We start from the raw sequence: 14,023 nt of genomic DNA on the forward strand, positions 1-14,023 counted from the left end.
GCATAGCACTATATATAAAGGACTCTATCCACTCGGTCGGGATGGATATGGCAACGAAGGCAGAGGGGCTGGAATCGCTATGGGTCAAATTGCCGGGAAACAAGGGTGCAGGCATAAAACTGGGGCTGTACTATCGCCCACCTAGTACGCCAGAAGGAGTCGGACACGACTTGGAAGCGGAACTGAGACAGGAATGCAGGACTGGAAGTGTAACAGTGATGGGGGACTTCAACTACCCGGGAATAGACTGGAGTATGGGTCACTCCAACTGCACTAGGGAAACAGGATTTGTAGAAGCTGTGAGGGACTGCTTCATGGAGCAACTAGTCAAAGAACCGACGCGAGGGGGTGCTACTCTTGACCTCATCCTAAACGGATTAGGGGAGCCTGCAAGAGGGGTAGAAGTGGGAGGACCACTAGGCAACAGTGATCACAACGTGATCAGATTCACATTAGAAAGGGGGACACCCATAGTAAGGAGGACCGCAACAACTGAGCTCAACTTCAAGAAAGGGAACTATGTTGCTATGAGGGAAATGGTGGGGAGGAAGCTCAGAAACATCTTTAGGATGGAGACTGTGGGAAGCGCCTGGACCCTATTCAGGGACACCCTGCAGGAAGCACAAAGAATGTACGTCCCCAGTTTCAGGAAAGGCTGCAAGAACAAGCGATCAAAGGACCCGGTTTGGATGTCAACTGAAGTAAAGAGGGCAATAAATGACAAAAAAGTATCCTTCCGGAGATGGAAAAAGGACCCAACGGAGGAAAATCACCAGGCGCACAGGAAATGCCAAAAGGAATGCCACCGAGAGGTTAGAAAAGCGAAAGGGGAATACGAAGAGGGGCTGGCCAGGGAGGCGAAAAACTTCAAGGCATTCTTCAGTTACGTAAAGGGGAAGCGACCAGCGAGAGAGGAGGTGGGGCCGTTGGACGATGGGGATAGGAAGGGAGTGATTAAAGAGGATAAAGAGGTAGCTGAGAAGTTGAACACGTTCTTCTCGTCGGTTTTCATGAGCGAAGACACATCTAATATACCGGACTCAGAGGAGCTCATGAGTGGGGAACAGGCCGAAAAATTGGAGCACATAGAGGTAAGTAAGGAGGATGTCCTCAAACAGATAGACAGGTTAAAATGCGGTAAATCACCGGGCCCGGATGGGATCCACCCAAGGGTTCTGAAGGAACTAAGACAAGAAATAGCGGGCACAATCCAGCATGTTTGCAACCTATCCTTGAAAACTGATGAGGTACCAAAGGACTGGAAATTGGCGAATGTCACACCTATCTTCAAGAAGGGATTGAGGGGTGACCCCAGGAACTACAGGCCGGTGAGCCTGACTTCAATTATAGGGAAGATGGTGGAAGCTATGATCAAAGACGGCATTTGCGAGCACATCGAGAGGAATGGCTTACTGAGAACAAGCCAGCACGGATTCTGTAAGGGAAGGTCATGCCTAACGAACCTTCTGTACTTCTTTGAGGGAATAAGCAGTCGGGTGGACAATGGGGAACCCATAGACATCATTTACCTCGATTTTCAAAAGGCTTTCGACAAGGTGCCACATGAAAGGCTGCTTAGGAAGCTGTGGAACCATGGGGTGGGATGGTATGTGCACAGATGGATCAAGCACTGGTTGTCAGGTAGACTGCAGAGGGTCGGAGTGAAGGGCCAATATTCTGACTGGCGGGGAGTCACAAGCGGTGTGCCACAGGGATCGGTGCTGGGGCCGTTACTCTTCAACATATTTATCAATGACCTGGAAAAGGAGGCAAAATGTGAGGTTATAAAATTTGCAGACGATACCAAACTGTGCGGCAGAGTTAGGTCCAGGGAGGAGTGTGAGGACCTGCAAAGGGACCTGGACAAGCTGGAAGACTGGGCAAACAAATGGCAAATGCGCTTTAACGTGGAAAAATGCAAGGTCATGCATATAGGGAAAAAGAACCCGTTGTTCAACTACAAATTGGGGGGGGGCATTGTTGGGAGACAGCAGACTTGAGAAAGACTTGGGTGTGCTGGTGGATGCATCACTGAAGCCATCTGCACAGTGCGCAGCAGCCTCGAAAAAAGCCAACAGGATGCTGGGCATCATAAAGAGGGGCATAACAACCAGGACGTGGGAAGTCATCATGCCATTGTATCGAGCGATGGTGCGTTCACATCTGGAATACTGCGTTCAGTATTGGTCGCCGCACCTCAAGAAGGACATGGAGGTACTTGAGAGAGTCCAAAGGAGAGCAACGAAACTGGTAAAAGGGCTGGAACACTACCCATACGCCGAGAGGTTGGATAGGCTGGGGCTCTTCTCTCTGGAAAAAAGGAGGCTCAGGGGAGTTATAATAGAGACCTTCAAGATCATGAGGGGCATAGAGAGGGTGGATAGGGACAGATTCTTCAGACTGAAGGGGACAACAAGTACGAGGGGGCATTCGGAGAAACTGAAGGGAGATAGGTTCAAAACAAATGCAAGGAAGTTTTTTTTCACCCAAAGGGTCGTGGACACTTGGAATGCGCTACCGGAGGAAGTGATCAGGCAGAGTACGGTACAGGGATTCAAACAGGGATTGGACGGATTCCTGAGGGATAAAGGGATCGTGGGATATTGAGGGAGGAGCTGGGATGTAACACAAGTATAGAAAGCTAACCAGGTAATAAGTATAGAAACCCAACCAGGTCGTGCATGTGCAAGACCGGAGGGTTAGGACTTCGATGGGAAGATAGGACTTCAATGAGAAACCAAGGTGGCAAGGGAGCCCCTTCTGGTGATTCAGATAGGTCGTGACCTGTTTGGGCCGCCGCGGGAGCGGACTGCCGGGCAGGATGGACCTATGGTCTGACCCGGCGGAGGCACTGCTTATGTTCTTAAGTACAGCAGATAGTCCAGCACGGAGGACAAAGAGGCAGACAGTGGCTCCACGCGATGCGTAGCACACCACGCAGCAAACCTAGTCCATTTTTGGGAGTAGCATTGTCTAGTGGAACTCTTCCGAGAAGCTTCGAGGACATCCCACACCGACTGAGAAAAACCGAAGGAGGGAGTTAGGTGGAAAGGAACCACGCTGTTAAGTGTAGAGACAGCAGATTGGGATGCAGCAGCGAACCCCGGCTCTGAGACAGCAAGCAGAGAAGGAAATACAGGCAGAAGCAGAGGCTCCCTGGCACTGAGTTCGAGGAGAAGGGAGAATCACGGCTGTCTGGGCCACTGAGGAGCTATCAAAATCATGGTGGTGCGGACCGACTTGAGTTGAACTAGAGTCTTCAGAATCAGAGGAAATGGAGGGAACACGTAGAGGAACCATCCCGTCCAATCCAGAAGGAAAGCATCCGCCTCGAGACGATCCGAGGAGTAAATCCAGGAGCAGAAGCGAGGCAACTTGTGGTTGAGGGGCGAGGCAAATAGATCTATCTGCAGCGTCCCCCATCAAGCAAACACCTGACGCAGAGTCGAGGAATGGAGCAACCATTCGTGCGGCTGGAGAAGGCAACTCAACCTGTCCGCCAGGAAGTTTTGCTCGCCTTGGATGTAGATCGCTCGAAGAAAGATTTTGTGGCCTATCGCCCACTCCCAGAGCCAAAGAGCCTCCCGGCAAAGAGACAAGGGAACCCGTACCCCCCTGCTTGTTCACATAATACATCGCCACCTGGTTGTCCATGCGAACCAGGACCACGCGATCCTGAAGCAAATGCCGAAAGGCAACCAAAGCATTGAAAATGGCCCAAAGCTCCAGCAGGTTGATGTGGCAACGACGGTCGGCTCTCGACCAAAGACCCTGAGTCCGAAGGCCATCGAGGTGAGCCCCCCAGGCATACGTGGAGGAGTCCGTTGTTAGGACCTTCTGCGGCGGGGCGCAAGAAAGAGAAAACCTCTGGAAAGATTGGAAGAGAGCGCCCACCAGCGGAGCGAATGCTTCAAGGAGGGAGTCACCGCATTGTGCTGAGATGAGGGATCCCGATCCTGTCTCCACTGGGACGCCATGGGCCACTGAGGCACTTAGAGGTGAAGTCTGGCAAAAGGAGTCACATGAATGGTGGAGGCCATGTGTCCCAACAGGATCATCATCTGTTTTGCCGAGGCCATGGACTGAAAGGAGACCTGCTGGCACAGGTGAATGAGGGCGTCCGGCTGAGGCAGAAATGAGCGGAGACGAACCATGTCCAGCACCACCCCTATGAACTGCAGAGACTGAGAGGGGCACAACTGGGACTTAGGGAAGTTGACCTCGAAGCCTAGATGCTGAAGGAACATAATAGCCTGTTGGGTCGCTGAAATAACCTCCTGCCGTGACAGTGCCTTGATGAACCAGTCGTCGAGGTACGGGAACACTTGAAGACCCTGTGACTGCAGGGCCGCCACCACCACCACGAGGCACTTCGTGAAGACCCGTGGAGACGAAGCGAGCTCGAATGGGAGGATCCGATACTGCAGGTGAAGGTCTCACAACTGAAAGCAAAGGAACCTGCGAGAGGCCGGGTGGATCGGGATGTAAATGTAGGCCTCTTTCAGGTCCAGTGAGCACAACCAGTCCCCTTCGTCCATCAGGAGATACAACGTGGGAAGAGAGAGCATATGGAACTTCTCCTTGACCAGGAACTTGTTCAGCACCCGGAGGTCCAGGATAGGGCGCAGGTCCCCGGTCTTTTTGGGGACTAGAAAGTACAATGAGTAGAACTCAGTGCCCTGCTGACACAAAGGGACCTCCTCCACCGCCCGGAGGCGAACGAGGGCATGAGCATCCTGGAGAAGAAGGGGGAGTTGCAACCTACTTTAATGATACTCTCTTGGGGGCAGGTCCAGAGGCGGCATCCAGAAATGAAGGGAATACCCCTCTCTGATGACGGTGAGGACCTAGTTGTCCGAAGTAATCAGTTCCCAGCGGCATCAAAAGGCACTGAGGTGGCCCAATAGGCAGAGGAGAAGGCTCTAGGACGGAGGGAGCCAGCCCTCTCCAAAAGGGATAGTCAAAAGGACGGCGCAGGCTTAGTCGCTGCAGGGATATGAGGCTTTTGAGGGGCCCTCTGCTGCTGCTGACACTGAGGTGGCGGCCTGGAAAAAGCCGGCGTGGACTTCTGGGGTTGGTGCCAGGGAGGCAAATTGTACGACTTAGGAGGAGCAGACTTTGCCTTGGTCTGACCAAGGAGGTGAAGGAGCGTTCATGCTCGGAGAGGCTTATAGTGGCCGCCTTGATGGAGTCGTCAAAGAGCTTGTTGCCCAAGCACGGGAGATTCGCCAGACGGTCCTGTAGATTTGGGTCCACGTCAACTATGCGGAGCCAAGCTAGGCGGCGCATGGCTACCACAAAGGCGGAGACCCTCGAGAGTTCAAATGCATCATAGGTCGCCTGAAACATATAAAAGCGAATCTGCGACAGCGTATCCAGCAGCCGGCGAAATTCGGACCGGTGATGGAAAGCCAAATCATCCTGAAAAGAGGGCATGGATTTGATGCACTGTTTGAGATAGGATGTAAAAGTAAAATTGTAATTCAGAACCCTGTTCGCCATCATCGAATTTTGGTACAGGCGCCTGCCAAACTTGTCCATAGTCCGGCCTTCCCGGCCCGGCGGGACAGCTGCGTAGACCTTGGAAAGATTAGACTTCTTTAAAGAAGACTCTACCACCAAGGACTGGTGGGAGAGCTGAGTCTTTTCAAACCCCTTACATGGGACCGTCCGGTACCTGGATTCCATCTTGGACGGAATGGCTGGAATGGCGTACGATGTCTCCAAATTCCGGAAGAAAGTCTGCTGCAAGATCGGATTCAGGGGGAGGCGAAGGGATTCCTTCAGTGGATAAGGAAGCTCCATCTCCTCCAAATATTCCCGGGTATACCTGGATTCTGACTGGAGGTCGAGTTGCAGCGCCTTGCCCATGTCCAGCACGAACCTGGTGAAGGAGGAAGGCTTGCCTGCAGAATGCCCTTCAAGGGGCGAAGCCGAGCGGGACTTCAGGGCAGCAGAGAACGAGGGGGAAGCTTCCCTCGAGTACTGCGCCGGAAATCAGTGTCCACAAGCATGGACGTCGATGAGGCCCCGCTGAGAGAACAAGAGGGAGTCGACGACAGCCTGCACTTAGGGAGCCCGGAAGGCGAGGACCCGGGGAGCCCGCCCCAGTGAGCCCCAGGAAGAAGAGACCTTCCGACGCGGCAGGGAGGATGGATTCTTCGACCTCGAAGCCCCTCGGCTCGGAGACCGAGACGGCATGGGAGATCAGCGAAGACGAGGGTCAGACAGTACGAAGCCCGACGGTTTGATGGACCCCGTCGTGCAAGGACCTGGGGACCTACCCCGACTTGGAGGAGAATCCCTGGGCCGTTTGGTGACCGCTGCCTCGAGGAAGAAGGACGTTTAGGCCGGTGCTTCGGGCGGTGGGGGAGGAGTCACTCGAGGACAAGCGGCGGGACTGGCACACCCTGCCTCGAGGGTCCTCGGCGCGACGCTCAGGCTGGTCAACAACGAGCGAGGTCGAGGCCGGGGCAAGCTGAGCCAAAGCAGAGGAGATCTGCGAGGTTAAGATAGCCTTAAGTATATCCTCGAACATCAGCACCGAGAACAAAGGAGTTGGACGAACTGGTGCAGCAGTGCGCTCCAACGAGGGTGACCTCGATGTAGAGTATTCCCGTAATGTGGAGGCACACTTAGGAGGAGGTCTTGCAGAGGCCGTCAGGACTACTCACTGCCTAGGTGGCCAGAAACTCCGAGGACGGCTTCTTCGGTATTTGAGCTGAACCTGAAGGAGGAAAAGGAGACTTACCCGAGGCCGAGGTCTTAGAAGCCGGAGCAGCCGAGGCCTTCAAAGTCGAGGGAGACATGCTCGGGACCAAGGTCTTCGAGGCCGACGTCAAGATCGAGGCTGAGGTTGAGACCGGGGTCGAGGCTTTATCCATGGTGAAAAGTTCCAAAATCTTGGCCCGTCGTAGACGAAAAGCCCAAGGTTGGAGAGTGGCACAACGAGGGCAAGAGTCTGTAGGGTGATCAACACCTAGACAAAGTATACACCAACGGTGCAGATCTGTGATCAAGATCACCCGACCGCACTGCGTACACTTCTTGAAACCAGTACGAGGCTGGGACATAAAGCAGGGAAAAAAGGCCGCGGCCACAGAAAAAAACGGGATCCCTCGGTCGCGATTGATGTAATGAAGTTGTTCGTTTTTTTTTGGGTAAAACAGAAAAGATGCTGGGCACAGCGACTTCCAATGAAAACAATAAAAGAAGCCGCAGTGCAAGAAAGGCACTTAGATTCGCAGAGAAGAGAGACAGGGCTTTCTGGCTCTGCGGAAAACTAAAAACTGAGGACCACGTTGAGGAGATGCACCCTCTAGCTGAGCGGGAAGGCACAAGCATGCGCGGTGCAGCACTAGCAAACTTTAAGATCTTCAATCAAGTTTGTTTGAAAAGCTGTCTGCGACGGGGCTCCGTGGATGACGTTACCCACATGTAGAGAATGTGCTGCCTGCTTGTCCTGGGATATGTGTTTTCGGAACCTACTTTATATAAAGTGGGTTATAAATAAAAAACATAAACCATATTTAAGGTGTAGGTTTTGTAAACAAATGATTGTTTTCTCAAATATTCTGTGTAGTTACTTTAGATTCAATAAGTCCTGGGTATCTCCTGAGGTTGCTTTCAGCTCTGATATATAATTTTTATCTCTTCAGGGCCATATACTTTCAGCATCTGTGACACCACTTCATTCTCTGACTACATCCGCGGGGGTATTGTCAGTCAAGTGAAAATGCCCAAGAAAATCAGCTTTGTATGTGACTTGTTTCTTCTTCCTAGTTTCAAAATGTCTGAGACACCAAGTCCTTTTGAAAACCACTTTTTAATTTGTTCTCTATTTCGCTGATTCTATCTTTTTTTATTTCCCTTTCATTTTAGAAATCCATTAAAGATGCCTTAGCTGAGCCAGAGTTTCTTATAACTGATTTTGCCAAGTTTGATTATCCTGCACAGTTGCATGTGGCCTTCCAAGGCCTTCATGAATTTCACAAGAGGCATGGACGTCTTCCAAAGCCATGGAATGAGGTATTGGGAGAGACTACTGCTGAAGCAGCAAATGATCAATTGGGTTAGAAGTTTATAGCATTAAAGATAAATTTAAGGAGGAAGAAGAAATGTTAAGCTGCCTAGCCAGACATAAAGGATGAGTTCTGTGGTGTAGAGTAAAGGGAAAATTTTTGTACCTGTTTTTGAATGACTTCCCAGAGTGATCTATGCCTTCATAAGCAAGGGAGGAGCAGTAAAATTGTGGTCAAGAGCCAGATGGTGTCAGAGGAACGACAGCCAGAGGCATATAATGCATGCATGCTTCTCGAATGGAGGCACAGCTTACCAGAGAGGACTTTGGGTTTGGGAATCTCAGCAGCAAAATAGCAGCAAGTAAGCTGGAATTTGTGGGCTTAATAAGGAAGTTGAGAACAGAGTTTGTGAACTTGGGAGATTGAGTTAAGAAGTTGGAGCACAAGCTGGAAAAAGAGGTGGGGGTAGTCCAGTTTAAGCTCAAGGATAATCTGGCAAGACAACTTGGAGAAAAGCAGGAGGAGCTTGAGAATTGCCTTAGCAAAACAGTTTCAGATGATCCCTGAAATATAGAGGCATACAAGTGGATTGCAAGAGGTAGCAGTGCACATAAAGTCATTCTTGAATAAGGGAAACATCAGTCTGTTGGTATTAGCATGGCAGGATTTCTTCTGGGACGCCATTCTGAAACAGGACGAGGTCAGCACACTGATTTCTAAGCCCCAGTGAAAGAATGCTGAATCATTCTCTCTTCACCTTTACCTGTCACAAATTAACCCTTATCTTAAGTAAGCAGTCCTTATTTGGAATAGGACATCAGCTGACAGGCATTGAATAAGTGCAAAGACTCAGGTTTTGTCTACGTGTGTAAATGCATGTGACATTGTATCCACCAATCATTAGACAAGTAATTGAGGGAGTTACTATTATGTCAGCATAGAAGCATAATAAAAGGAGCTCGGAGCTTGCCACGGCAACGCCTTCACCTGACTCTTATTCTGTGTGTGTGTGTTTGCTGTGTTCAATCCCTACATTCTTCCTCTAGGGATCGGTTTTTCCAGTGCATGCAGTTCTTTTGGGGAGCATGGCAGAGTGGACAGGATTCCTCCTCCTCTCGACCCACACAATGATGGTGTTTGGGTCCTCCCCCGGTTCAGATTGGAGCCGTTACGGGAGTTTTACGGGGGGGTGAATTGAGGTCACTTGAGATCAGTGGGTCCTGGAAATGATTCGAAATGGGTATGCTCTCAAGTTCAACAGTCCCTTGCCAGATATTTTTCTCTCTTCCCCTTGGAAGAGGGTGGGTATTTCATCAGACTCTTTAGAAGTTGGTGGAGCTTGAGGAAGTAGTTTCTGTGCCCCGTCAAGAGATTCCAATTCGGGCCTCCCATTTACTTTGTGGTGCCCAAGAAAGAGGTGTTTTTTCATCCCATCTTGGATCTTAAGGGTGTGAACCGGGTGCTCTGGATCCCTTCTTTTCGTATGGAGACCCTAAAGTCTGTGATCTTAGCGGTTCAGCCCGGGCAGTTTCTGACTTCTCTCAACCTGACGGAGGCCTACCTTCATATTCTGATTTGGGACTCTCATCAGGAGTTCCTTTGCTTTACAATTTTGGGAAAGCATGATCAGTTCTGTGTGTTTCCGTTTGGCCTGGCCTCTGCTCTGCATACCTTCACCAAGATTGTTAGTGGTGGCAGCAGCTATGCGCAAGGAGGGCATTTTGGTTCATCCTTATCTGGACGATTGGTTGTTTCATGCAAAGTCCTTCCAGGAGAGCTCCTGGGTGTTGTGCAATTTGCTGCAGTTGTTGGGCTGGGTAGTCAACTTTTCCAAGAGTCTGTTGGCTTCCTATCAACGCTTGAAGTACCTCAGAGATCTTTTTGACACCAGTCTGGGGAAGGTGTTCTTTCCCGAAGCCCAGGTACAGAAGTTGCCTTCGCAGATTTGCTCCCTTGTGGGTTCTCGTTGACCCCAGGCGCAGGAGTTTCTTCAGGTCTTGGGGTTGATGGCGGCCTCCTTGGAGGTGGTTCAGTGTGTGCGCGTTCACTTATGCCCCCTCCAGTCTGCGCTTCTTAAGAGATGGTCCCTGCAGGTTCACAAATTGGACACTCCAGTTCCTCTTCACAGGGTAGTTCATCACAATCTGCGCTTGTGGCTTCAGTCCCACACGCTGATCCAGGGGGTGAATCTGGATCAACCTCAGTGGACGGTTCTCACAGTTTCCAGTCTCTTCGGCTGAGTAGTCCAGTGTCCGTCATTCAGCTTAGGGCAGCTGGTTGCCGGAGGAAGCCTCATGGTTAATCAACGTTCTTGCGACCAGAGCCATTCGATTGATGCTTGTGGCCTTCCAGTCCTTCCTGGAAGGCAAAGCTGTTTGGGTTCTCTCCGACAATGCCATATAATGGGGGGTAACCAAGAGTCATCTGGTAGCACAGGAGACAGCACTTCTCAAAGAATGGGTGGAGGCTTGCCTCCTGGACATCTCGGCTAGAGAATGACGCGGGGGAAAAATTTGTCCCCATCCCCACGAACTCAGTTCCTGCCCCCGCCCCATCCCGCAAACCATCTGATCCTATATGCACAAGCCTTGAATAGTTAAGATTTTATACTGAACTTATTTTATTAAAATATAAAAAGAAACAATATTCTGTACAATTGTCATTTTATAAATCACAAATAATACAGAGCAAGGATCAACAAAACCCCTGTCTCCCCTCTCCTCCCCCTCACAAATATCCCTTTCTTTAGCAATTCTTCAGACCAATATAGGTATCTTACAAGCAGGTATATATATAATCATGACTAGCAGATGGAGATTGAAACAAAACTGTGGAATAGTACATAATAGGTGCCTTTCCCTATTCCTATCAATCTGCCGAATAGCCAAGCAGAACTAAGAACTTGAAACAGAAACAAACAAGACTCTGAACAGGAGTAACAACTAATATACCCAAATGCTGTTGGAAAATGCAAAGGGGAGATCCACACAAAAATGTCCCCACAACTCGCCAGCTGAGCCACAGCCGCTGTTCTTCAATTCTCCCTGGCCCTAGAAAAATACTAGAACTCACAGAAAAAAACAAAAACTGCACGCACAACAGCCACAAGAACAACACGACAATAGACATGTTGGGGTCCTATATCAGTCTGGAGAGGCTAAAAGAAAGTAAATTGTCAGGTAAGAATCCAATTTTTCCTTCTTTAGCAACTCTCCAGACCGGTATAGGTATCTTACAAGCGGGACGTACCAAAGCAGTCTCCATCGTGGGTGGGACCCCCAAAGAGCCGACGCCAGAACACGCTCACCGAACACCGCGTCCCGACATGCCTGAACGTCCACACGGTAGTGTCTGACAAAGGAATACAAGGAAGACCCAAAGCAGCCTTACAAATGTCCACCAGAGGCACTAGCGAAGACTCAGCCTAAGACGTCGCCTGACCCTGAGTGGAATGAGCCTTGAGAAATTCTGGAACAGGCTTTTTCTGAAGAAGATATGAGAACGCAATAGTCTCTTTGATCAAACGTACAATGGTAGCCTTGGAAGTGCCATCCCCTTACGAGGCTGGGTTGGAGGGCAGAGAAGTAGGGTTAAGGATTGAAAGCTATATTGAAAAGGTGGGTTTTCAGTCTGCTTTTAAACAAGGGAAGGGGCTCAAGTAAGGTCTGTTTATTGTATATCAATATATATTAAAGGTTCCATTAATGGCATAATGATTGTTGGTTTTTTGGTTTGTTTGTTTTTTTTAAATCATTTTTATTAAATGATTGTTGTTTAATGAATGTGTGTAGGGAGTGTTTGGGCAAGTGATAGCATTATTAAAAGTACCAAAACTGTATTAATTAAAAAGTAAATTTTAAAAAATTAAAGCAGATTTCTTTGTTCGCCCAGGCTGATGCCAGTGAAGTGCTTGTTTTGACAAAAGCTGTGAATGAGGCAGCACCTGCTAGGTTACAGCAGGAGGAACTGAAGGAAGCATTAGTGAAGAATCTGGCATTCATGGCGGCTGGTGATCTGGCACCAGTCAATGCCTTTATTGGGGGCCTGGCAGCACAGGAGGCTATGAAGGTAAGACCAGAGGTGTTGGACATCCAATGACTTCATTAGAAATTACTCAGTCTTAGTTCTGGGAAGATAATGACACACTTGCACACAGTTGTTGGCAGAGTTTGGTATTATTACCAAGGTAGAGTAGTATCTCTGGCTAATGCTGGTTTATGTCACAGGCCTGTTCTGGCAAGTTCATGCCCATCATGCAGTGGCTTTACTTTGATGCCTTGGAGTGTCTGCCTGAGGAGAACAAGGACTTGCTGTTAACAGAAGAGAAGTGCAGTCCGGTATGTGAGTTACTCTGGCTAATTTTGGTTAGATGAGTTGAGCCCTGTATTCCCCAAACCCTTTGTCTTACCAGTTTTGATTTCATTTATTTTTATTTTTTTCCTCTGCAGAGGAACTGTCGATATGATGGTCAGATTGCAGTCTTTGGCTCAGATCTGCAAGAGAAGCTGGGGAAGCAGAAATATTTCTTGGTAGTTCTCATTTAATTTCTTTGAAGCTGTGCCACATTTCTTCATGTCTTGCTTTGCTAATCTCTAAGGGTTCTTCCCTGATAATACATCAAATTAACTCTTTAGGTTGGTGCAGGTGCTATTGGCTGTGAACTGCTAAAAAATTTTGCCATGATCGGTTTAGCAGCTGGAGAAGGTGGCAACATTACAGTGACAGACATGGACACCATTGAGAAGTCCAACTTGAACCGTCAGTTCCTCTTTCGACCCTGGGATGTCACGGTAAGCATGATGAATAGGTATGCACTAGATTAGGGGTCCCAAACCACCAGGCCATGGACCAGTACCAAGCTGGGCTGTACCGAACTGGGCTGCATAGAAATTTGCATTTTACTTAAATTACAGGCAGTCCCAGGGTTTTAGCTCAATTCCTGCTCCTAGCTGCACTTCTCTTCACAAAGCTGCAAGCAGCGGCTCCTACACGCTGCCTTCCCTCTATGCATCCGGTCAGCCACAGCTTTGTGAAGAGAAGTGCGGCTGGGAGGAAGGAGATAACCAGAACAGGTAAACACCCGTGGGAGGGAGGCATGAACTTGAAACACAGAATAGAGGGCAGGAAGGATGAAGAGGGTCGTATTAGGACGTGAAAGAGGAGGTGCATTGGGACACAGAAGGAAGGGAAGAAGTACAAACTTAGGACAAAGGATTGAAAGAAGGGAGGGGGCATGAACATGGGACTCAGAAGGGATGGAGGGAGTGGAGCATGAACTTGGAACATAAGATGGAAAAATGGAGGAAGTGAGGGAAAGAGATGCTGAGGTGGGGGAGGGAATAGAAAGGGAGAATTGTTGAGCATGGGTGTCTGAGAGGGAAAGAGATGGTGCACATGGGGAAATGGAGAAAGAGAAAAATTGGATATAGGGATGGGACCGTCTATTTGCAGGATAACTTGCTCAGGGCTCCCTTTGATTCTGCATTATTGTAAGGTGTAGTAATATATTGTATATATCAGGCATGTCCAACAGATATATCACGATCTTCCTGTAGATCACGAGGGGTCAGAGTTAGATCGCCAGCCCCACTTGGCTCCAACTCTCCAGCAGCTCACCCCGTCGTTAGGAGAGAAATCGTGCTGGCAGGTCATCTGCCGAGGGCTTGCCGCCGCTGCTGATCCTTTGCTTTTTCCCTGCCTGCAATAATCTTGCCTTTGGATGTATTGGGGGCGCTTGTTGTTTTTGTGGGTACTCCAAAGGGCCGCTGCCCGCACCCTGCGACGATACACCACAGGCCCGGCATCATACCTGGTCTCCTGCCTCTCAGAATCACCCATTCCTGCCCTCACCCCAACGCACCTTAGAGATGTGTGTTTTATATACCAGGTGATATCCATTTGCCCGGGCTTTACCTGAATATACTTACCGTATTGTGTTGTGTGCTAGTCATTGGTTGCTTTATAGTTCACTTTCATTAAACGTTTTCAGGAAGACACAACAA

General features: G+C 49.4%; 1 protein-coding gene across 2 annotated transcripts in view; it reads left to right on the top strand.

Moving 5' to 3' along the window:
- Positions 1 to 14,023, top strand: part of UBA1 (ubiquitin like modifier activating enzyme 1) — a 186,924-nt gene that overhangs the window by 68,270 nt on the left and 104,631 nt on the right. For both annotated transcript variants that reach the window (XM_033923071.1, XM_033923061.1), the window contains 6 exons: positions 7,659 to 7,756; positions 7,882 to 8,028; positions 11,913 to 12,089; positions 12,248 to 12,358; positions 12,470 to 12,550; positions 12,656 to 12,811. In XM_033923071.1, the coding sequence (XP_033778962.1) occupies positions 7,659 to 7,756; positions 7,882 to 8,028; positions 11,913 to 12,089; positions 12,248 to 12,358; positions 12,470 to 12,550; positions 12,656 to 12,811 (770 nt within the window). The remainder of the gene's footprint in view (positions 1 to 7,658; positions 7,757 to 7,881; positions 8,029 to 11,912; positions 12,090 to 12,247; positions 12,359 to 12,469; positions 12,551 to 12,655; positions 12,812 to 14,023) is intronic.

The sequence above is a fragment of the Geotrypetes seraphini genome, chromosome 1 (genome assembly GCF_902459505.1).
Source record: "Geotrypetes seraphini chromosome 1, aGeoSer1.1, whole genome shotgun sequence".
In the NCBI taxonomy this organism is placed as follows: Eukaryota; Metazoa; Chordata; class Amphibia; order Gymnophiona; family Dermophiidae; genus Geotrypetes; species Geotrypetes seraphini.